Source organism: Nannospalax galili, unplaced genomic scaffold, assembly GCF_000622305.1.
Source record: "Nannospalax galili isolate Female #2095 unplaced genomic scaffold, S.galili_v1.0 scaffold10, whole genome shotgun sequence".
Taxonomy (NCBI): domain Eukaryota; kingdom Metazoa; phylum Chordata; class Mammalia; order Rodentia; family Spalacidae; genus Nannospalax; species Nannospalax galili.
The window spans coordinates 10,977,066-11,003,399 of record NW_008331140.1 but is presented as its reverse complement, the minus strand read 5'-3'; the positions used below and the strand labels follow the sequence as shown (position 1 = coordinate 11,003,399).

General features: G+C 36.1%; 1 protein-coding gene across 1 annotated transcript in view; it reads right to left on the bottom strand.

Annotated features, from left to right (window-relative positions):
• Brwd3 (bromodomain and WD repeat domain containing 3) overlaps positions 1–26,334 on the bottom strand; it is a 163,415-nt gene that overhangs the window by 133,337 nt on the left and 3,744 nt on the right. Inside the window, exons 5-6 of the mRNA XM_008822671.3 lie at positions 21,701–21,851; positions 19,996–20,094 (exon numbers count right to left, since the gene is read on the bottom strand). Of these exons, the coding sequence (XP_008820893.1) occupies positions 19,996–20,094; positions 21,701–21,851 (250 nt within the window). The remainder of the gene's footprint in view (positions 1–19,995; positions 20,095–21,700; positions 21,852–26,334) is intronic.

Sequence of the window (26,334 nt, the reverse complement as noted above, 5' to 3'; positions counted from 1 at the left end):
TATAATATGCCCCAAATATATTGTTAAAATGTCCATAATATACAAAGCAATCTGATTTAGTAGAATTCCTAACAAAACATCAATGACAATTGCCACAAGACTAGAAGAAAAAAAAATCACAAAATTTTATTAAGCTACCAACAAACCCAAATATCCAAAATCATCTTCACCAAAAAGAAAACTTGACTTCAAAATATATTACAAAGCTACAGTAATAAAAAAAATACACATACGTAAGACACGCACAAGATACAGTCAGACAAATCCCAACATACAGGGGGAAGAGAGTGATGAAATCCCAGCCCTAGATGGGAGCTAATGGTGGATGATGATTGCTAGGGGAGAGTCAGTAAGTTTTCTTCAGAGGTGTGGGATATGACAGGCTACCTATACTCTGGTAGATAGTCCTAAACCCATACATATATAGACAACACTATGTGAACTCAGTGGGCTTTAAAAAAATAGAGCGGGTGAAGTTGGGAGGGAAAGTTCAAGGGTAAAACGGGAGGATTTGTAGAGGAAGGATTAGGGTGTGAATTTGATCAAAACATAAAATTTTCATGTGATATAAAGGAGAAAAAACCTAACATAGGATTAACATAAATATCATAGAATACAATAGAAAAAGCTCAGAGGTAATCATATCTATCTACCACTAAGAGATTTTTTACAAAGGTACTGAGAACATACACTAGCAAAAGGACAGTCTTCAATAAATGGTGCTGAGAGAACTAGATACCCACATGTAGAAAAATGAAACCACAAGCATCAGCTCAAATTGGATTGAAAGCTTAAATAAAAGACCTGAAAGCATGCTATTAGAAAAAAAATCTAAGAGAAAACTTTCAAAGCCATTGGAGTAGGAAAGGATTTTTTTAAAACCCTGAAACCATAAAAAATAAGAGCAAAAATAGACAAGTGGTATTATCTCAAACTTAAAGCTTCTGCACAGCAAAGGAAAAGAATCAACAGAAACATAAATAACCTCAAGAATGGGAGAAAAAATGTATAGACTGTATGGCAAAGGGTTGATATACAGAATATATATCAAAAAGAATCAACAGAAAGAAAATGAGCACAATTAAAAAATATGTAACAGAACTAAATACACCTTTCTGAAAAGACAAACATGTTAAAATATATATAACAAAATTCACAACATTGCAAATCGTCACAAAATACAAACAAAAAATGCTAATGACCCCAACAAGAATGGCTGTACTAAAGCAGGCAGATGGCTCAGAGGGTGCAAGTGTAAAAAAGTCAGAAAAGGTGATGCACATCTGTAATCCCAGCCCTCTTTCAGCGAGATGGGGGGCAGAGAGAAGAGAATAAGCTGGAAACTCGTGGGCCAACTACCCTTGACTATGCAGTACAGTACTTCCATCAATGAGATGGAAGGAAAGAATCAACTCCTGAAAGTTGTACTCTAACCTCCCATTACATTTGTCTTAGCATATCCATGTACATGCTGGCATTCTCTCTGTCCCTCCCTCCCTCTCCTCTTCTGTCACCCTCTTATTTTCTCTCTCATACAAACATACAAACACATTCATACATACACAAAATTTTTTAAAAATAAAAATCAATAGAGAGCAAATTAAATACTTTAAAAAGAGCTATTATTAAAAACTGAAGCTGGGAATGTTGCTCAATGGTAGGGTGCCTGTATAACATGCTCATGGTGCTACGTGCAATCCCTAGCACCACAAAAAAGGACAGAAAAGCTTATTCCAGCTGCATACTACTTTCTTACTGCTCAGCCCATTGCCTTGACTTAACATGCACTATTCTTCCAGCTCATCCTTCCTTAAATCCTATTATCAGCTCTGGAAGGTGATTCCCTAGAGAAGGAAAGCGTGTTTCTATTGGGAACTCAGGCTGCTCACCTTAGGGCAGTAGGAATTTATGTTCGGTGAATTTACTTAGAAGCAATGACTGTTCCAATCTTTGCTACGTAGTAAAAACCTCCACTAAAGTGGCATCTAAGAACCTTTAAAAAGCCTGAGGACAACAAGTGTTGACAAGGTCATGGAGAAAACAGAACCCATGTTCAGTACTGGTGGGAATGTAAATTAGTACCACCATTATGGAAAGCGGTATAGATGAAGTTCCTCAGAAAATTAAAAATAGAATGGCCATATGTTCTGCCAATCTCATTACTGAATATATAGCTAAATAAAATAAAATCAATACACTGAAGAGACCTTTCTACCTTGCATCAAAAACTTTTATCGATTTTTTTTTTACACTTCACACAATACATCTGGATCATATTTATACTACTTCCCCTATCTGCACCCCCCATAGACCCCCATCCTGCCTCACCAGATTTCATACATTCTGTCATATACATTAAGGCCTATCAAGTCAAGTTTGTGCCCCCAAATATCCCTTGGTGTGAGTCCATTCACTGGCGCCTAGTTAGCCTATCTAGTGTCACTCCCTTAAAGAAGATCAACTCTTCCTCACTCAGCAGTGATCAGCTGACAATAGTTCCTCAGCTAAGGTTGAGGCATTTATTGCACTATTTACAAAGGCCAAGAAACAGAGGAAGTTAAGTGTTCATCAACTGGTGAATGGATATGGAAACTGTGGCACATATGCATACTTCAATACTATTCAGCCATAAAAAGAATGAAATCCTGTCATTCCACAAAACAGATACAACTGGACTTCATAATTGTTATGTAAACTGAAAGTAAGCACAGACATACAACTACTTCATATTATTCATGTGGAACATAAAAATTGTGAAAGGCTGGAGATGTGAGTCAGTGGTAGGCTGCTTGCTTAGTATATTTGAGTTCCTGGGTTGGATCTACAGAACTGTCCCTAAAACTGATCTCATAAAAGTTGAGAGTAGAATGAGTAGGTGGTTAACAGAGACTGAGGAAGGAAGGGAGAGATGTAAAAGGTTGAACTGTGGGTACCAAGGTTACAGATAAGTAGGAACAAGCAGTTCTAGGGTGTTACTGTACATTGGGAAGACTACAGATAATGCTAATGTAGCATATATTTAAAGAAGAAAATATTTTTAGGGCTGGTGAGATGGCTCAGAGGGTAAAAGCAGTTGTCACACAAGTCTGATGACCCAAGTTTAGTCCCTGGAACCCACAAATGACTGGATACAGAGGCTCACAAATTTAATCCCTACATTTCTATGGCAAGACATGAGGCAGTCGCAGAAAAATCCTGGAAAGTTCTCAGGCTAGTTAGCCTGGAGTACCCAAAGCAACAGGAAAAAAAAAAAAAACAGAAACAAAAAATGAGAGATCCTGCATCAGCAAGGTGGAGGCAGAGAACAGTCTCCTGATAGCTGTCCTCTGACTCACATGCACACTATGACATAGATGTGTATTTAAACATTATATAATAAATACATGTATCACATATCAGATGCTACCTCATGTACAATTTTATGTTTCTACGTACAAAAATAAATAAATAAATAAATAAATAAATAAATAAATAAGAGGCCAGAAAGATGATGCACCTAACAACTGCACTTATAACCAAGACTGACAACCTGAGTTTTGATCCCTAGAACTCACAGGGTGGAAGGAGAGAACTGACTCCAGCAAGTTGTCCTCTTACCTCCACATGTGCACACACACGCACATGACCATAAACACATACACAATATTAAATAAAAAATTCTATTAAAAATTCTACTAAGTTTCACAGTGAATGTTGATTAAATTTACATTTCTCTTCTTATGACATATCATTCCTCATTCTCTGCATCCTCTGAAGTTTGCCTTTTTAAGACTTTCATTTTGGCTTTATCTTTCCTATTTCAGCCTTGTTGAGATGTTATTTCCTTCAAATTCTATTTAAGTACCTTTTTTCTAGGCTCATTCTGAATAGCCTTACCTACCCACAAACTAACTACCGAATCTTAACCTCAAACATTTCACCATATCTCTAAGCCTACATTTTCAATGCCCTAGATGACAATCATCTGTTTTTACCTAGATGTATCACAGCACCACAGAATCAAATGCCTCAAATCAAGTTCATTACTCTTCTACCACGTTTCCTCTATTTCCCCCATCAACTTTGTCACCTTTTTTAGTTTTCCTCTTTTATGCCTTAGGTCCAACCAACCACATGATTTAGTTCACCTCCAAAATCTTGCTTGAGAATATCCAGTTGTCTCCATTTTTGTCATTACTATGTCCACTGATTATTTCCCATCTCTAATGAACAGCCTCTCCACCCATTTCCCTGCCTGTCTTCAGATTTCTCTCCTCTCTAATATACCCTATACTCTACTACCTACCTGACTTACATGTTCAAAATAAAATTTCAATTATGCAATTTTGTTATTCAAAAGCATCTAATGTTTCCTCAGTACCCCAAAGATAATTATGTAATGAAGAACAGAGGCTGATAAACTAAGGTCCTCAGGCATTATACATATTATCTGTCACTGATTTCAAACCAGAACAAAGTTGAGCATATGTAACATAGACAAAAAGGACTGCTAAAAGTCCAAAATTATTTACTATATGGACCTTTACAAAAACTGTTCACAGACCTCTTAGAATGGAGGGTATAGAATACTTTGATGAATTTCCCTTTCTCGTTTCAAATTCCAACCAAACTTAAGACCTTATATCAAATAGGCCATTGAGCTCTTTTTAAAAAGTCACCACTCATTTTGCAGTTGGAGCTTAACTTCTACTGAGTAAAATTCTTCCTACTCCTACATGGAGGGTAAATAAAAATTATCATTTTGTTCAAAATATAGCAAGTAATTCAGATTTTAGATTTGGGGGCTGTTGGGATTCAAGCATTTGAAAAAAAATCAAGAAATATAAAACTCTGAAATTTAAAACAGTTCTGATCTCAAGCAATTCCAGTAAGTGATATTTAACCTGTTTTACTTTCCACTTTTGTGGAAATAGCAGTAGTTTTGGAATGAAAGGACCTAAGCTTTATATTTAAGTTTGGATATTAAAGTAGAAAGAACCCTATTATAGTTACAGCAGAGAGCTAGTCTTTCAGGAAGACAACACAAACAACTTTTAATCTATGACTTGTTATTTTCATTGCCAATAGTATTATTAGCATCTGTCATTCAATATCTCCTGTGGTTTAAAGGAGAGATGGCCCTTACAAGCTCAAGTGTTTGAACACTTGGTCCCCAGCTGGTAGCTGTTTTTGGAGACTGGGAAACCTTCAAAAGATGAAGCTCAGTGGAGGAAGTGGGTTACCAGGGGCAGGATTCTGAGTTTTATAGGCCAGTTCTGTCCATTCTCTGCTTCTTGTTCTACTGAGATATGAGAAGTCTCAGCCACAGGCTCCCATGCAATCATCTCCATGAGAGACTGTATCTCCTAAAACTATGAGCAGTAAGTCTCTCTTCCCTTATGCTACCTCACAGTAATGAGAACAGGAACAAATAAAATATAATTACAAATTATATTTGCATAACATTTTAAAGTTTAAAAGACAAAAACCTCATTTGAGTACACAGGAATCCTAACAGATCTCAAATTATTTTCTTCATTTTGTAAATGAGGATATTAAGAAATGAAGTATCTTGCCCAGCATGACAGAGCCAATAAATGGCAAATCCTATGCTCAATCCACGTCTCCTGATTTCAGTTCAGTTGTCTTCCCACTTTTTAATGTTGTCTATATAATAACATTACAGAAAAATCTACCTTCTGTGAGCCTGAAATAGAATATAATATCTACAGTAAAAAGCTTACATTATGGGGCTGGAGAGATGGCTCAGAAATTAAAAGCACTGACTATTCTTGCAGAAGACCTGGGTTCAAATCCCACATGGCGGCTAACAGCCACCCATAACTCCAGTTCGTGGGGATCTGATGCCCTGTTCTGATCTCTACAAGGACTGCACCATATGGGTGCACTTCCAGACATGCAAGCATTACACACATACACATAAAAAATAATAAATAAAAGCAATTTTTTAAAGTCTACATTATATCTCTCAATTGTTCCTCCAACTGCAAGATATTTAACACAATCAGCAGAAATTCTGGCTTCTACTAAATTGGCTTCTATTGGAAATATCAAGACCCAAAGAATACCAGAGTATTCCAAGATGGCATGTCACAGGTGCTATGATAGTTATAGTAATAAAATATTTCCACAGGAGTTGAACTTTGAGTGGTCAACTACAACATGTTTCTAGGCCAAAACAAAATTTAACTCAACAGAGTAAGGATACCCAGAAGATTCCTTAAATACAATTAAGGACAATCACTGTATGTTGACCATGTGCTTTAAAAAGACTTACGAGTCAAAAATCTATCCAGAACTGAAAGAGTGAATCAGTGAAAATTGAACAAAAGGGGGAAAAACAGTCCTGCAATTAATCAGACTTGGGAGGACAGACACAGATAAAGCCAGCTGCAAAGTTAACAGGAAACATTGCTTTACCCAAGGTCATATAGCAGTTGTAAAATATCATTAACGAACTCCCCCATTTAGCAATTACTGCTTTCTTACCAATGATAGATATGCTCAAGATTCACTTTACTATTTTCACTTATGCAAAGAGAAACATATATAACTCCTAAATTGCCTTTGCTTCACAATTGCACCCAATCCCCTAGACAATCCTCACCTTCCCCAATATGCCTCAGAATCAGCCACCAATCTAGACTGATTTGGTCTCCTTTAAACTCTAAGAATTCTTTACTAAAAACCAAGTGTTATAAAACACGCCTCTCATCCCTCAAAGGCCTCCCAGGGTTCCATGAATGTTTACTCTATCAATCAATAAATCTGACTTTGTCACACTACAGGCTAATCTTTGGTGGTCTTTTGTTGAGTATACTTCAAAAAGAAAATTTATTTGAATTACCCTATATATTCAGCAGTTTACTACTGATGAAAGCTCCCTCTACATGCCTGCCCCCCAAAAACTGACTTTAAACCCAAAAAAAATAACTGCAAGAAAGAAGAATAACTCACTGAATTCTGACACTTAAATCTTAGGAAATATTCTGACCAGTAATATTGATATGCAACTTAAGCAAAGTCAAGTAACTTTGCTTGGGATAGAGTTTATCATCAGCCTGACACCAAGAAGCACATAAAATCAGAACTGTACTACGTGGTGGTACTATTATCTGATTTTCTTTCTCATGAGTCACATACTCTTGTGCAATTTCATCAGTCCCTGATAATATAATAATGAGTTACACAGAGTGTTCATGAAATCTTTGTGTAGTGTTCTTCTAATTATTCAATTTTCATGTACACTGCATAAAATACAAGGCTTTCAATTTTCTTAAATGATATTGAAAGGCAAACCCAGATAACTGTTTCTGACAAAGGTCAAGCGAATCTCACATACATAAAGCCACATTTCATGTGTTACATGGTGTTTTCAACTCCATGTGTTTTCAACTCTATACAAACTACACTGGTCAAAGGGTCTTGTTACTAGAAGGATTTTAGAAAAGAACAAGTGTGGCTATTTTGAAGAGGCATCTCAACCTCTGACTCTAGAAATCAGTAGACTAAGGCAAAAGGATTTAGGGTTCTAGGACAGACTGGCTGAGACTCTGTCTCAAACAAACAAACAAACAAACAAACAAAAAAGAAATCATCTCAGTTCAACTTTGTTAAGGCCAGCATTGTGAAGGAAGGAAGAACAGGGCACTAGTGCTAAAATAAAGATCTAACACAATGCCTATAAGATATAAAAAAAATTCTTTAAAATTGTTTAAACCAGCAGCTGGGCCTGGTGATTCAGACCTGTAATTCCAGCTACATGGGAGGCTGAGGCAATGAGGATGGACAGCTTCAAGGAGTGATTAGGTTACAGAGTGAGCTCACAGTCACCCTGAGCAACTTAGCAAGAATTTGCCTCAAAATAAAAACTAAAACAGAGGCTGTGGCTATAACTCAGTAGCACAGTGCTTCCTACCAAATGCAAAAATCTTAGGTTTAATTCCTAACATAATAAATAATAAATACATAAATAAATAATTTAAGCCTTCTAAACTAATTCTGAAACAGCAAAGCAAAATTTGATTTTCTAAGAAATAATAGTAGCACAACTACCCCAAATATAAATCAGGAATGTAGGAGTGTGCTAAAGAACACACAGCAGAGAGATACATAATTTCAATAAAAAACTTAAGGCTGAAATAAGAAATCACACGAGGCTCTACCAGTGGCTGCTGACCAAGTTACAGTCTTAAGACTTTGTACACTTAGGACTATTCATTCATATATCACAGTTCTTGATCCACACATATCACCATCAATATTCAAAATATGAAAATCTCTCAGAAAATAAACAGATGCAAAATAATCAGATTATTTTTCCTTTCATAAAAACATCACTTGGTGGGGAGATATGGGAGGTGTTAGAAGGGAGGGAGTGGGCATGGATTTGATCAAAACACCTTATATGCATGTATGAAATTCTCAGTAAAGTTTTTGTAAAAGTTTTAAAAAAATTAAAAAAAAAACACATCACTTGGCAGGGCTGGAGAGATGGCTTGGCAGTTAAGAGTGCGGACTGCTCTTACAGAGGACCCGGGTTTAAATCCCAGAACCCACATGGTGGCTAACAACCATCTGTAACTCCAGTTCCAGGGGAATTTGACACCTTCTTCTGACCTCCCTGGGCATTGCATGACACACATGCAGACAATATACTCATACACATAAAAATAAATAGTTAAAAAAATTTTTTTAAAAAATCACTTGGCTAGCTTTAGTTTTATCCTTTTTATTTAAATTAGGAAAGACTATATATTTGCAATGTTAAAAGGCAGTAAGCACAACAGTTTCTATAAACGCAAAGGATAGTAACAGACCAAGACCGCTCTCTTATCGAAAACAGTAGAAAGTGAAAATTGATGTACCTACTATGGAGATCAGTGTGGAGATTCCTCAAACAGTTAGAAAGAGATCTACCAAATGATCCAGTCATACCACGCTTGGGCATATACCCAAAGGACTCTATAACCTACTACAGAAAGATACCTATTTATCCACATTCATTTCTGCCCTTTTCATCACAGCCAGAAAATAGAAACAACCAAGATATCCATGAACTGATAATGAGAATATGGTCTATTTACACAACAATATATTAGTCAGCTTTTAAGAAAAATGAATTTATGATAGTTGCAGGCTAATGGATGGAATTGAAAACAATCATCCTGAGTGAGGTAGCCCAGACCCAGAAAGACAAATGCCACATATTCTCTTTCATAAGTGATGCTAGCTTTGAATCCTTAGATATGTATGTTTCAACTGGAAAATCCATAAAGGTTAGGAACAAGTACGTAATCATGGGCAGGAGGCTTCACGGAAAGGGAAATAGAATTCAGTGATATAAATGGAGAACCAGGAATAAAAGAATAGGAAGGGTTAAGTGGAGTGAGGAATGGGAAGAGAGGCTAGAGGATGGAGTATGGGAAGGAATAACTAACACTAAAGGCCTTTCGAAAATTCCATATGGAAACCTACCACTATTTAAGCTTCTTAAACTATACACATATACATTACAAAAAGAGATTTAAAGGAGTTACCCTATAGCAGGGGGACATTTCCCCTACCAGAGCATAGGCTAGCAAAGAAAAGGCCCAGTGCCAAGAATGGACCCCCCTCTTTTGAAGCTGTTGACCAGGATTCCTGTGGACCCTCAAACAATACTGGCCACTGCCAGAGATCTTGGTTATCCACCCGAACTTGAGCATAAGACCCTACTGCTGAAGACACTACATATGAGTATTAGAACAAACAAGGAGAAATCAAGCTGGTACTGACTTCAAAGCTTCATCTCTGCTGGCTACCTTTCATAGTGCTGGACTGTGCAATACATGTTACCAGAAGAGAAAAATTATCCTCAGACCTTCTCCACTCGTGAATCCTGCAAGCCTACAGCAACAGTGGCCTGGCAAGATATACCTACTGTTGCAATAGTGGCATAAATATTATGGGAGTGTATTAGTCACTTTTGTAGTGACAGACACACTTGACCCAGCAAATTATAGAAGGAAGAGTTTATTTGAGCTTACAGTTCCAGGGGAATTAAGAGTCCATTTTGGCGGGGAGGCATGGCAGCAGAGATGGCTAGAGGAGGAGAAGTGGAAGCTAAGCACTACATCTTCCAGCAGGCACAGGAAACAAGAGAGCAACTGGAGACTGGGCAAGGCTTATGAACTCTCTAAGCTCACCCCCAGTGACGTGCTTCCTCTAGGACAGCCATACCTTCTAACACCTCCCAAAACGGCACCATCATCTGGGGGACAAAATGTCCAAATACTTGGAGCCTGCTCAGTCTTCCCATCAGACTCTCTGTAGTTTCTTTACTATAACGTAATTGGGGATGATAAATTCCTCACAGTTTTCTTTTTATTCTCTTTTAAACCTTTTAATCTTACTTCGCTATTAAACCGAGAAGTTTCAGAACACAGTTTTATCCAACTAAACAAACGTGGTACTTGATTTTACAGCTTCCTTCTGTGAGCCATAAAGTTCTATTTTTGCAAAGTACTTAATTAAATGTACAGAGCAAAAATTAAAATATTCTTTAAAAATACTTTATACATATTTATAAGAAAAAGGTTTACCAAGCATATTTATAAGGAAAAATGTTCAGAAGAGAACTAAACAGATAAATTATTGTTAATTATATTTACATGATGAAAACGAGCCCCCACATAAAAGCCTGTTTTCTTTTAAAAGATACTAAAATTACTAATGCTAGTATTACTGCAATATTGACTCCAGAAATGGATGTAAGAGACTAGAAACTCAGCTGTACAAACAACGTATTTAAAAAGGATGTTTCCAGTTTCTATGTGGCAGTAATTATAGCACTTCTATGCACTTAATATTTAGTAAGCACTCACAATGAAGCACATACAAAAGACTGAGTTGATACTCTAGCTGTAATTACTTGCAGGTGTTACAAACATCGCACTCCTCTCCAGATACATAAAAGTGACTTTAGAAGCAACTTTCTGTATGCACAATTATCTAAGTACAAAAAGGAGGACAGTAGCAAATGGAGGGAAACAAGCAACAAAAAGCAAGGTCTGGTAAAAGTGTGAGTCATGTCCTGAGATAAGACCTATATGAAATTAGATAGGGAGGATAATAAGTATTTCTGGCAGAAAGTCAGTCATCTAAGATAGAGCAAAACAGGTTAACTGAGAGTACTTTCTGCAAACTTACATTTATATATTAAAAAGGCAGATTTCTCACCTACAAGTGAATTCTGGAAGTAAATATGACTCATAACTATGCAATGACCAGTAAGTAGAGACAACCATTGATAAATGGAAGTCTATGTCAACACATAAATATTAGTTTGGATTCAGAATTAATGCAAGACTCCTAAGGTATACACAATATAAATTATAGGACTACTATGCAAATTACAGGATATAGTTGTAAGGTAGTTGTACTAAAGATAAAAGTGGAGAAAGTTTAAAAACAGAGTAAGCTAGCATCATGCCTTTGACTCACTTAGTCAGAAATACAAGCACGCATATTTGTTTCTTAGGAATAATGTCCGCGTGTAACTAAATGAGTAAGTCATCCCCTTGCCCTTCTACAGACAATTTTGTAAAAACTCTTTACATATGATTGATAATGATTACTAGTTCTTGAAGAACACATGAAACTAACTTTTAAAATTACTTCTACAATGACAAATTAGTTCAGAAGCAGACCTGTGTCTGCATGAAATTTTAATTTCAAATCCTAGCATTAAGAAGTGCAGTTTCCAAAACAAATACTAATCTTTAAGAGGAAGAAGAAATGACAACATTTAATAGTAACAGTATAAGGCTTCACTACCAAAAATATTACATATATCCCAGAATTAATTTGAGTTATATTAGTTATTAACAGTGTTTTAAACTTGGTTCAGTTTTCTTCCTCTGACTTAATCTTGTCACAATGAAAACCCAATTTGATTAGTCAAGCACACAGCTACTGAAATACCATGACTAAAGCTTAAATAAAAATGTAAATATGATAGCCATCCTTACTCTTACTCTAGAGGAATTTAAAATTTCATCCTTGATCAAAGTAACCATACATATGTTTAAAGTGCTATATTAGTTATTGTGGAGAATGGAACCTGGGAATTAACTCCCAAATTCCTTCCCCATGTTCTCCCACTTCCATTTCATTAAATTACTAAGCAACACTATTCATGAATGGCAAAAAGGATGGGAATATTAGAATCAATAATGCAGGATAGTGGAGAGTACAAATAAGGTCACAATTGTACTGTATCAGGCAAAAGACTGCTATAAAACTTTGACTTAAAACAATTATTATAATGTAGCTGGGCATGGTGCTGCATGCCTTTAATCCCAGCACTTAGGAAGCAGAGCCCAGTGGCGTTTGAGGTCAGCCTGGTCTACATAGTGAATTCCAGGCCAGCTAGGGCTGCATAGTGAGACCTTGCCTCAAATCAACAACAAAAAAGGTATAATTCACATTATACTGAAGAACAAAATATGAAAACTTAAATGTTTCCAGTAATAAAAATACAAACATGTAAATTTATAAAATGATTCATTAGTCAAAACAATGATTTTAATTTTAATTATTTTTACTCTATGTATATGAGTGTATTGTTTGCATGTATGTAAGTGCACCCATGTCATGCAATGCCCAAAGAGACCAGAAGAGGGCATCAGATCTCCTAGAACAGGAGTTACATGTGGATGGTAACCACCATGTGGGTGCTGGGAACCAAACCCAGGTCCTCTGCAAGAGTAACCAGTGCTCATAATAGCCAAGCCATCTCTCCAGCCCCCAATAAAATGTTTTGTTGGGAGTTTTTGTTGCTATTGTTTGTTTCATAGAATCTTGGCTCATCTCATTCTCACTATGTAGTGGAGTGACCTTCAATTCCTGATCCTCCTAAGTGCTATGACTACAGGCATGCCAGGCTATTTTTTTAATTTTTAGAGACAGAGTCTCAAGCCCAGACTAGTCTTATTTCAATATACAGCTGAGGTAGGGCCTGAACTCCTGATCTGCCTGCCTCCACCTTCTGAGTGCTAGGATTATAAGGCATAAACCAGACCATTAGTTAGCACTTTATTACCAAATTATGTACCTTTTCAAGGAGTAGCTAAGTACAGGTACTTACTAAATTTCAAATTAAACTTATTTTTATTTCAGTTTTTGAAAGTAGGTGAATTTAAATAAAATTAAATATTTAATTCTTAAGTTGCAGTATCTGCATTGTCTAAGGAAGCTATATTTAAGTAGCACTGTTGTACATAAAATATCAGTTAAAATGTGACTTAGCCATGCATGGTGGCACATACCTATAACCCCAGCACTGAGTTGGAGGCCAGCCTGGAATATAGTGAGTTAAAGGTTAGTCTGGGCTACATAGTTTGATTCTGTCTCTAAAAAAATTAATTTTAAAATGTGGTGGGGGATAGGGATGTAGCTCAGATAGTAGAGGGCTTGTCTATCATGCATAAAGTCCTAGAATTTGATCCCACCACCACATAAAGCCAGTCATAGTGGGACACACCTGTAATCCCAGTACACGGGATATGGAGACAAGGGGGATCACTCTCCTGTCAGTAGTAGAATTTACACTCTGCTATATACGGAGTGTAATTCCAGTATGGACTACAAAAGGCCCTGTATCAAAAAAAGGGGGGGGGGGCTGGAGATATGACTCAGCAGTTCAGAGCACTGGCTGCTCCTGCAGAGGACCCAAGTTTGGTTCCCAGCACCCACATGGCAGCTACCATCCATTCTCCAGTTCCAGGGGATCCAATGCCCTCTTCTGGCCTCTGTGGGCACTGCATAACATGGGTGCACTTACATGCAGGCAAAATGCTCATACACATAAAATAAATTAATTTAAAAAATGCAATATGCCCCCAGTGGTTGGGAGTATAGCTCAATAATAATACACTTGTGTAAAATGTGCTACATAACTTAATGATGCAATTCCAAACATACTACATCAAAATTAAAGGAGGGATACATCTATTTATGATGAAGTCTACTTAAATTAGGAACTGATAGAAATCTATGATGATACCTAATGATGAAAGATTGTATATTTTCATCCTAAAATGAGAAAAAATAAGAATATTTATTCTCATCACACAATCAACTACTATATTAGAGACAATAATGCAAGACAAGGAAATATAATGCACATAAAATTAGAAAAAGAAAAAGTAAAGCTACCTTTTAATACAGACATCATCATCTACATACTCCCAAGGATTTTTTAAAGGGTCATCAAAATTTAGTAAATGAATTTCACAAGGACAATTAAAAATAACAGAAAAATATAGTTTCAATTTACTAGAAATGAAAAACTGACATCTTCCCTCAACTGATCTACAGAGTCAATGATATCTGAAGGAAAAGCTCAATAGCCTCTTTGTAGTAATTGAAGAGCTGATTCTAAAATTTATGCAGAAAGAATAAAAATCAAAACAATTTTGCAAAAGTGAGAACCAAGTTGGAATATAGTCCAGAAAATAAGCCATACACACACATAGTCAGTGGGAGAAATCATCCTTCTCAGCAAATCATACTGGAACAATTCGATAGCCACACACAAACAAATGAACTCAGACTAAATCACATATCCATTATAAAAATTAAGGGAAAATGTAGGACAGACATGGTAGCCCACACATTTAATCCCAGCACTAACTCACTCATTCCCAAGGTAGAGGCAGGTGAATCTCTGTGAATTCCAGGCAAGCCAGGGCTGACTGCATAGGGAGACCCTGTCCCAAAACAACTGAAAAATAGCAAAATGGATCAAAATTCAAATAGAAAGCAAAACTCCAAAACTTGTAAAAGAAACTACGAATAAATTTATTTTCACAATCTTATGCTAGGCAATGAAATATACTTTAAGACAAAACAGATAAAGAGCATCATCAAAAATTTCTGTTATTTAAAAGATTATGATGCGGGGCCTGGTGGCACACGCCTTTAATCCCAACACTCAGGAGGCAGAGGCAGGTGAATTTCTGTGAGTTCAAGGCCATCCTGGTCTACAAAGTGAGTTCCAGGCCAGCCGGGGCTACAGGAAGACCCTGTCTCAAAAAGATCAAAAAATAAATAAATAAATAAATAATAAATAAATAAATAAATAAATGCAAAGACAACCACAGATTGGCCCAAAATATTTGCAAAAGATAAAGATTTGTATCTAAAAAGTGTTAACAACTCAGTAAGAGAAGGCAAATAGTTTTTTAAATGAGCAAAAGACATAAAAACAGATACCTTAAAAATAGTCAAAGGTGCTATTTAGAAAACTGAGGCAGAAGGATCCAACAAACTGAAGGTCAGGCTAGCCTGTAAAAATACCCCGTCTCAATATTCCCAGTCACCACTCATCAAAGCAGCTTATTTCACACCAGTCAAATATTACCAGGTACAACTGGTCACACACAGACACTGTCTATGAATTGCCCAGGTCTAAGTGACACATCTACAATGCAACCTCTAAGGCTCATGGAACATAGAACAGGGGTAATGAAGAGGACACTAATGAATCTCTCAATTCTCATTAATGAAGGTCCCTCATGCAACAGAGGGCCAGGAACACAAAAGGTCACAAATGGCTAAAACAGAGATTAAGAGTCTGCAGAATGCTGGTCCTTGGAAAGAACTATATTAAACTTCACCCATCCAGGGCTCAGGGACCATCTCAGAAGAGGGGACAGAAAGATTGTAAGAGCCAGGGAGGAGGTGCATGACCATATGTAAACAGAGTCCTACAATCTCCTGGGACCCAGCTTATTTGAGTGGCTACCAATGGTGTCAGCATACAAAAATCCCATGTAAACTCAGACAGAAAAAACAAGCATAGAACTGCGGAAATGAACAAACAGCAGACCCCAATCTTAGCTGAAGAAACACTGGCATATGATTACTGCTAAGCAAGAAAGAGCTGATCTTCCCAAAACAAGAGACTCTACATAGGCTGACTAAACCTGGGGAACATCTAGGGAACACTGACTTGACACACTGGGCCTTAATATGGATGACAGAGTACATGGGTTCCAGTGTGGGGGCTATGGGAGGGTGCCTGGGGACAGGGGTATAAAGCTGATTTAGGTTGAGATATTCTGCATAAAATACACTAAAAATTCAATAAGTAAATACACCAATAAAATAAAATTAAATACTCTGTCTCAAAATTAAAATACAAAAAGAGCTGAGAGTATAGCTCAGGTACAAAGCTTGCCTAAAACCTTCAAGGCCCTAGCTGGTTCATACCCAGCACCAAAAAATAAACAGAAGATAAATTTCTAGACAGATAGACATTTCAAAATAATATAGCGGATTGCCTACTTTTGCAGCTCTATAAGCATAGTCCTATTATATCAGGGAAATATGTTAATACCATGAAAATCATAGGAGAATAAAAGATGGAAAATAGAAAAACAAGCAACATATCTATTTGGAGGGCGGGGGGCTAAAACAGGGGTTCCCTAGAACCCTAGCTGGCCTATAACTTACTATGTAGACCAGGCTGACCTGGATCTCACGGAGATCCAACTGTCTCTGCTTCCTGAGTGGTGGGATTAAAGGTGTGTACCACTACACAATGCTCAGCTACAAAAAGCCTATTTTAAGCCAATTACATGACTTCCCTGGATTTTATTTAGGTCTCCATACTGTAAACAGAGGGATTATAACCCAGTTTCCCAAATCTACTCTCCAGAAATGTTTTGAGTCTTTCCTTCTCCCTTCCTCCCTTTGGCCCTCTTCTTTCCCACTTCCCCTCTCCATCCTCTCCCCTCTCCTCACAAGGTCTCCTGACATAACCCACAGCCCTCCCAAAGTATAGCAGGCTAGCTAACTTGGAGACAGGCCAATCTCAAATCCCAGGGTAAAAGGGAGGCAAGACCCATAACCACACCTTGCCTAATTTCTTTCATCTTTCTAACAAAGTCAAATTACTTGAGAATGCCCCTACTTGGGTAAAAAATGCCTCTCATTAGGTAAAGCACAATGTAATTTACATATGAAAGGTTATGAGCAATCCTACAGTTATTCAAATTCTTTTTTTTAAACTCAAAAGGTTTCCTACATTTACTTAACCAAAATTCAAGTTTTCTCTAGTTCTAAGGTTCTTTTATAAAATATAAAAACTTATTATCATTTTTTTTATTGTAGACAGGCAAGTTATAAAACATTCATTTCAAAGTACACTGGGCATAGTGGTACCTGCCTGTAATTTCAACACTTGGGAAGTGAAGGGAAGAGGATCAGGATTACAAGGCCAGCCTTGGCTAAAAAAGAATGAATGAATAAAGTATAGAGAAATGTACCCCACATAAGAAAACTTTCTGAAATCACAATTTTTGACATGTTCCCTTTTCCCACATTGCCCAGGCAGGACTCAAACTTGCTAAGAAGACAAAAACGACTTTTTCCTGACTCCTGGGGATCACAAAATCCTGGAATTATAGGCATTTATACCACATCTGGCTTTGATAACACAAATTTTAAAAATATTCATCTTGATTACTTTCTAAGTCAAATTGGTGGTTTTTTATCATGATCTGAATTCTAAATATTAATATAACAAAATTTCAAGCTTAAATTTTTTAAACTTAGGCTGGAGACATAGCTCAGCAGTTAAGAGCACTGGCTGCTCTTGCAGAGGACCAGTGTTCAGCTCCCAGCACCCACATGGCAGCTAACAATCATCCACAACTTCAGTTCCAAGGGATTCAATGCCCTCTTCTGACCTCCGTAGGCACTACAAGACACTGGTGCACTTACATGTGGGCAATACGCTCATACACAAAATAAAATGAAGTACTTAAAAGTTTTTCTTAAACTTGACTAGTGTATTTTTAACTATTAAAAAATTTTTGTTCATTAGTTTTATTTTATGTGTATGCGTGTATTGCCTGCATGTAGGTAAGTGCACCTGTGTTGTGCAATGCCCGCGGAGGTCAGAAGAGGCTTTCAGATCCCCGGGGACAGGAGTTAAGGACAGTTGTTAGCTGCCATGTGGGTGCTGGGAATCGAACCGGGTCTTCTGCAAGAACAACCAGTGTTCTGAACTGCTGAGCCATCTCTCCATCCCCTGACTAGTATGTTTTACATGAAAACACATAACTGAATTATATCTAAATGCTTCTCTCAAATACGTGATAGATTTAAAGATTCTGAAAACAATACCAGTGATTCTATAATTACTAAAGATACAAAAAGAATACCAAACTACCTGTCAAAAGTTTTTAAGAACATGCATAGTTAAAATAAGAGGGGATGCTGGGCATGGTTCTTCACATCTGTAATCTCAAGCACTCAGCAGGCTGTAGAAGGATACACCCATGAATTTGAGGCTAGCCTGGGATATTCCAACAGCAATTACAATGTGTTCTTGCCAGGCAGGGTTGCAAGCCTTTAATTCTAGCACTGTGGAGGCAGAGATAGGCAGATGTCTAGGCCAGCCTGGTCTACATATAGAGTTCCAGGACACATGTAGCTACAAGACCCTATCTCAAAAAAAAAGCAAAAAAAAAGGTGTTCCCATCTTTCAATTTGAAATCCATGCATTTCAAATTTCAAGGCATACTTTGTAGGCAGTAGTCACTATAGCAAACTTAGAAGACAATGAAATTATGAAAGCAGAAGGTCAGTCTTCCCCCACCTTGGTTTTACAAATACTTGGTGAATGCTAACTCTAATATAAATTGGTTTAGACATATCTATCTCCTTGGAAGCCACTACTAGTATTTCTTCAGAACTGTGTTTGGCCAGGGATGTTCTGAGAATAATTAAGGACATGTGAATTTCAACAAACTAGACTAGACATGGTGACATGTTATCTTAAAATAGTTAGGTATGATGGTTCATGCCTGTAATCCCAGCATTCAAGAGACTGAGGCTGAGGGATTTACATGAGTTAGAGGACAGCCTGGGCTACACAGTAAGTTCCAAGCCAGTATGGACAACACATCAAGACCTTTGACAAAACAAGAAAATATAAACAAAAGGATGACTGATACATAGGTTAGACAGATGAAATATATAACCATTAAAAACTTGGCAAAGAAATATAAACACAATATCCTTTTGCTTCTTTCTGAAAGTTATCTTTAAAGAGTTCCCTATATAATATTGTGGAAACATAGCACATAGACATGGAAATAGACAAGCATATGGCTAAAACCACCTGTATTATGTGTTAAAAAGTGTTTCTGAGGCAGAATATGGTGCTGTACATCCAGCATTTGTGAACTGGAGGCAGAAATGACCAGGAGTTCAAAGTCATCCTCAGCTACACAGTGAGTTTAGGCCAGCCTGGGCTAATATGAAATACTGTTTCCAAAAAACTAACAAATAAAAAAGTTTCGGCTAATAAAGAAATGTAACAAAAAATAATCTTTTACAAAATGAAGATTAAATTTATTTTAAATTAAATGACTCTAAAATATGGTCCAAGGGCTAAGGAAATGACTCAGTAGTTAAAAGCACAGGATGCTCTTGTAGAGGAACAGGTTCAGTTCCCAGCACTCACATGCTGGCTAACAACTTTCCATAACTCCAGGGGATTCAATGCCCTCTTCTGACCTCTGTGGGCAATGTGCAACATGTGTGCACTTACATACAGGCAACACATCCATACACATAAAATAAAAATAATACATAAAATATTTCAAAAGACATGGTCCACGGGCCCGTAAAATGGCTCACTATGTAAAGGCACATTCAGACAATCCTACTGACTGAGTTCAATCCCTGAGTCCCACAGGGTGAAAGGAGAGAACCAAAGCCTGTAAATTCATGCTCATGCATGCATGCATACACACACATACACACTAAATAAATAAATAAATAAAATCAATTAAAGATATACAAGGTCCAATTAAGAAACTCTATAAGAATATAAACAGTTCATTTGTAATTAAAATTCAATTGTGGTACCCACTTTCGGCTTTCAAGTGAGTTTAAGAATGAATCAATCATGTTTATAACTCACACATTACTTACCCACATTTGGAGGTTTCACATAATTTACAGGTAGTTCTGGAGGTCTGCCTCTATGAAGAGCTGCAAAAGCGGACCCATTCCATAGTGTATTCTTACAATCTATATAAAAAGACCAAAAGTTAGTGAAGGAAAAAGTGTTGGTTTTAAAAATTGTGCCTCAGATGCAAAAGTCTGATTTTATTTGCTGAAATACATTTTTTACTTATTAGAGACAAAATAAAATAACATTCATCAAGCAAGTATGGCAGTTCACACCTATAATCCCAGCACTGGAAGGCTGAAGCAAGAGGACTGCAAGTTTGAGGCCAGCATTGGTTACACAGTGAGCTCCAGGCCAGTCTGGGCTTCATAGAGACCCTGCAGCAAAAATACCAAATAATAATAATAATAATAATAATAATAATAATCATATATTTAAGCATAAGCTAAATTATGACTTGTAAGTACCAACTTCATAACACTTCTCAGGGATATTTTCTATGCAGGTCTCAAATCTAAAGTTTGTATTATGAACATGCTTAAATCATACATAAGTATGTCACAGATAAAGTTTTAAGTTTACATTAGCTCCTCTTATTTATTTAGGCTTACACATCCAACCTCATAAAACTACATAAATAAGGATATTACTATAGCAGAAGTATGCCAGGAAAAATTCAGGTAAATTTATACTTGGTTCATGATCATGCTATAGAAACTTGTCAAGTGTGCCATTAATAGGTAATGTTATATATTAGATGACAACTAATTATAAATAACTGTGCTTATTTTGTGCCTGTCTTTTATGTTTATGTCAAAATTCAACACTCATACATGTTCCTAATAATCAGGTTTTCAAAAATCATCCAACTGTTCTCTTGAAAACATCTAAATTAAACCAATTAATGAATTTCCTTAAATTATCAAATGAGAAGTTTAAAACTTATCATTTATGGAAGTATTTATCTTGCTGAACTAGAATTTTGAAAAACAGTATGCTACTAAAACAAAACAGAAATAAATAGGTTGTTAGACTGTTAGTATTTATTATTCTAAGAGATAACATTGACACCTAATTATATTTTTATTCAAAAAATACCACTTCATATGTTTTGCATATTGGGGTTCCATGTAAAACTTAGGGGAAAATCTGTAAAATAAAATGTAGACGGTGAAAATGTTATTGCATAGTCAGATGGAGGGTAATATTTTTAAATATCTTCAATTACAAACATATAATTTTCCCTTATCTATTATGGAATATACAGTATGATTATGATTTTACCAATACTAATAAAGATAAGAGTAGCTAAAACAATTTTAAGCCGTTATACTGTAGTAATTCCAGCAGCAATTCTTTAGATTCCTGTTCTACAATTAAAGGTTTTTGCTTTTATTTTTGGTTGGTTTGTTTTTTGAGACTGTCTCAGGTTGTTTCAATCCAGGTTAACTTTAAACTCCCTATTTGGCTAAGGGTGACCTTAATCCTCCTGCCTCTAACTCCCTAAGATTTGGGGTATTTTTTCATACTTCTACAACATTCACTACTTGACTCCTCTAGAAATTTACTTGTACACTAAGAAAAATTTTAAAAATCAGCAAGTTAATAAAAACTAGAAGAAAATGAGTATGTACAAAAAGCATCAGAACATTTATTCAATTTGAATATATGCTACTCTCTGCATCTTCCTCTGATAACAATTGTAAAAAAATCTAAAAGTCTTACCTTTGGCATCCCGTAACAGAGACTGCCGACCAACACCTAGTAATGTCTGTACCCCAGGAACACTCTGCGGGATCTCCTTATCTAGTAAGGGACCAATCCTCTCACAAATTTTAAGGAGGTAGTCTGGAGGAATGTGTGCATTGGCTGCCACCTACAAAGAATAAAAAGAACACGGGAAAAACACATTTGGTTATAAATCATCAATGTTCCCTAATCCCTTACCAACTCATCCCATCATGGAGCAAAGTATAATTTTAAAATACAAAAAAGAAAATTAAATTTTAAATATTTAATATTTTTAAGACAAATTTTAAAAAGATGCAAACATTTAAATGATATGACAATATTTAAATAGTGAGGGCTTCTATTATAAATATCTTGATAAAATCATTCTTAACTGTTAATTTTATATGAAATGTGCTACAATACAGCAAAAGTATTCATGGCAGAAAGAAAAAGAAAAAACCATATAGGTGATGAGTAAACTCTCTGACTTCATTCATTCAGTACTGATGGTGAACTGATTAAAGAAATAATCTGTTGTCATAGCACATGCCCTTAATCCCAGCACTCTAGAGGCTGAGGTAGGTGGATGTCTAGTGAGGTCAGCCTGTTCTACATTGTAAGTTTCAGGCCAGCTAGGGTTACATAGTTGTATCCTGCCTTAAACATAAAGGAAAAAATAATTTTAAAAAATTTAAAAACAGAAAAAGAAAAATAGAATCATCTGGAGCCCAGCAAGGCAGAAAATGACTATAATCCCAGCACTCAAAGGCTGAAACAAGAGGACTGCCATTAACATGAAGCCAACATTAGCTAGCTACATATTTAGTACATACTGAGCTGTAGGCAAGCCTGAGATATATAACAAGACTGTATCTCAAAAGAAAAGGACTCAAAAGAAAAAAGTTTCCTAAAACTCTGGAGTCTATACAAAGAATATATCTCACCTAAATCAAATCCCCTTAGTACTTATAGTTCACATGTATCTAATAAAATCAGAATTATTTTATCTAAAAAGTTAAGCTTCTTTGAAAAGGATACCCAATTAAAGGCCTTATATGTGCCATATTCTAGATAACCAAGTCAAGTAGACAAAATTCATGGTAACATAAGACTCTTAAAAATATAATATCAGGATAGAAGCAAGCATATGTAGATAGGAATTAGACCATAAAAACAAAGTATATTCCATTTTTCAAACTAAGCTAATGCTCAAGTCTTTGACGCATTTCATAAGTTCTAATTACTAACAGTAAACAGAAAGCTAGATTATTAAAAATCTTTAGCTAACTAGTATCCATATTCTTAGTTTGACATAGATCCTAAAATCCACTGGTAGCTAGAACATCAATTTTTCTACGTTCTACAACAAATTATACATTGGTAGGTAAGTAGGTAGATAGTGTCACAAAGAACATGCATCAATAGGTCAAGATCAAGCCAGTAATGGTGACATATCTGTAATCCCAGCATTCAAGAGGCTAAGGTAGGACTTTCATGAATTCAAGACCAAACTTGGCTACATATAGAGACCCTGTCTGAATACACATATCAAAAAAGGCAAGAAGAACAATATGAGAGAATAATTTGATAAATTATCACTGATAGTCACTATAAGAGATGATATATTGTGTGTTTTCTTTACTGCCTCATTCCTAGCACTCAAAAAAAGTGCTCAGCACAAACTATGGCTGTATAACTATTTATTGAATAAAACACCGAATCAATGAATGAATGAAGAAGAGATATATGTTAAGTCTAATCAGTACTCCTAGAAGAAAAAGTTCACATCAGGCTGGTTTTTGTTTTGATTTTTTTACTTAGGAAATCAAAATCAAAGAATTAAAATATATTTATTCAAAATTCTGGCAAGACAATTCTATTGAGATTACAGTTTTTAAATTATTTCTTGCCAATTAACTTTTCCCCTCTTTGTTTGAGAGAAGGTCTCAATATATAGCTCAGATTTGCCTCAAACTCATGGAATCCACCTGCTTCAGTCTCCAGAGTGCTAAGATTACAGGTATGTGTGACCACATCCAGGATTTCCTGCCAAATATCTTTTCAGCTCTGGGAAAAAGTAATTTTAATCTACTAAAATAGGTAGAACCTTGGCAACATCATGATGCTGAGGACAAACAACCAGATCATTTTGATTTTTATCGATAAGGTTAGCTTTAGGGATTGAGACAAAGGGTCAAGTAAACACTTTCTATTATTGCCCATATTTTCAGTTTTTTTAGGACACAAGTGCCTGTGAAGAACTATACATCAGTAAATTATGCAAGTAATATTTAAATCAAAGCCCCTGATGATTCAATCTAAAGATATTTAAATACAAAAGTTTATAACCTAAAGCCCTAGTGTGTAATAGTTACCCTTCACTTTAGCTTATTTAATAACTATGTATAAATATATAGTTTTTATGAGTGAAGAAAAGCTTCATAGTACTATACTTATATACATAAAAACTACATTTTATCCCAACATTGTCTTGAACTTTATATCAGTCATTAGTCTTTCATCAAGTAAATGATATATGAGAGACTTTGCATGGAGTAATTATTTGCTGTCTTTCTTGACAATTTTTGCAGCCTCTGACCGATTCAAGTCGTTTTCTTGTTATAAAAACCGAAATAGCTACTGTAGAGATGCAGTACATCTAGAAATATACAATCCCCTCCTCTCTCAAAAATATTCAACTACTCTTTTTGAAAACATTAAAGAACATGTATTCTTGGCAAACCTTTAAGAGCATTGTTACTTCACGCAGTTTGTGTATTAAACAAGGGTAATCCAATCTATGCCATGCTAAAAGCAAGCCAATTAGTTCTCTCAGTTCCATGCATGAAAATGTTAACAAGGCCTGGAAATCTAGCTTAGTTGATAGAATATTTGCCTATCATATATACAGTCCTTGGTTGGATCCCCAGCACCACATAAAACTCAGCATGAGCCGGTGTGCAGCATGCCTTTAATCCCAGCACTCAGGAGGCAGAGGCAGGTGGATCTCTGTGAGTTCAGGCCAGAGGCAGAGGCAGGTGGATTTCTGTGAGCTCAAGGCCAGCCTGGGCTACATAGCAAGTTCCAGGCCAGCTGGGACTACAGGGAGACCCTGTCTCAAAAAGGCCAAAACAAAAACAAAAACAAAAACAAAACAAACAATAAACAGTGTGATGGCCCATGCCTTTAATGCCAGTACTCAGGCAGTAGAGGTAAGAGGTTCAGAAATTCAAGATCGTCCTTGGCTATAAAGGGAGTTCAAGACCAGCCTTGAACATGACAGCCCATCTCTAAACTCTAAAAAGCACTGAAGTCCTGGTAACAATCCAGCTTTTCTTTATCTTAATATTCTTGTGGGTAAATCAAGCAAAATATTACAATAAATTTAAAGTATATATATTCAGAGAAAAACAAGATTTTGTTTCAACTATGCAGACAGATGACTACTCTGCACATTTATGTGGCTATCACTGTTCATAATTTTAACCTCTTAATTATGGATTTGTATTCTTTCCTTTTCATACCTCAAGTATACTTTAATTTTGATGTATAGTTGTATAATTTAATATGCCAGATAAAGATTATACAATTTATTAATACTTGATTCAAAATTTCCATCAAAATATATAGCACAGGGCTGGAAGGATGGCTTCGTAGTTAAGAGCATGGGCTGTTCTTACAGATGACCCAGGTTGGGTTCCCCACACCCACAAAGCAGCTGACAAGAGTTTTTAAGACCAGTTCGAGGGGATTCTACTCCCTCTTCTGTCCTCTGTGGGTTTGTACACATGTGCTGCACTTACATACACATAGGCAAAACACTCATACATAAAATAAAAATCAGAAAAATTTTTAGGAATGTACCTCAATTAAAACCCATACTTCATGAACTTACTGTTGCAATAATAGCAATTCAAAAAGTACCTACCATGAAAAAAACATTCCATCTTTTGTACAATAAACCAACTTAAAAATACTGATAAGATATAAAACCAAAAATTGTAATCAAAATAAAACCAATTAATTTACCAACTAATTTAACACTATATATTGAGATTTTAGCCAATATATTTTTCCTTTTTATTCAAATTCTCACCCAACCCTGTTTCACCTTTTCTTACAAAGAAATTCATAAGTAGAAAAAAAGATGGTTAACTTAAAAGATCATTAATACCCCTTGAAAATCTGAATCTCTAGGTACAGAAAAAAGCATATAATATAAATGTTAAATGTAGAGAAAAAAGGGTACATTACATATCTGAAAAATACATATGGTCAAATAAGATAAAAAATTCTCTGCATATAAAATTTTTTAAATTAAGGGGCTGGAGAGAGGGCTCTGAGGTTACGTGTACTTGCTGTTCTTCCAGGGGAATGGGGTTCAGTTCCCAGCAACCACATGGCAGCTGAAAACCATCGGTAACTCTAGTTCCAGGTCATCTGAAGTTCTATTCTAGCCTCTGTCAGGTACTGCACGCATGTGGTGCACTTACATACATGCAGGCAAACACTAGTACACATATGAAATAAAACTAATAAAGGATTTTAATTAAAATGTCCTTTTAAATGTATAAGGAAGGGCTGGGAACATAGTTTATGCAAAAGACCCTGGATGCCACCATTACTGA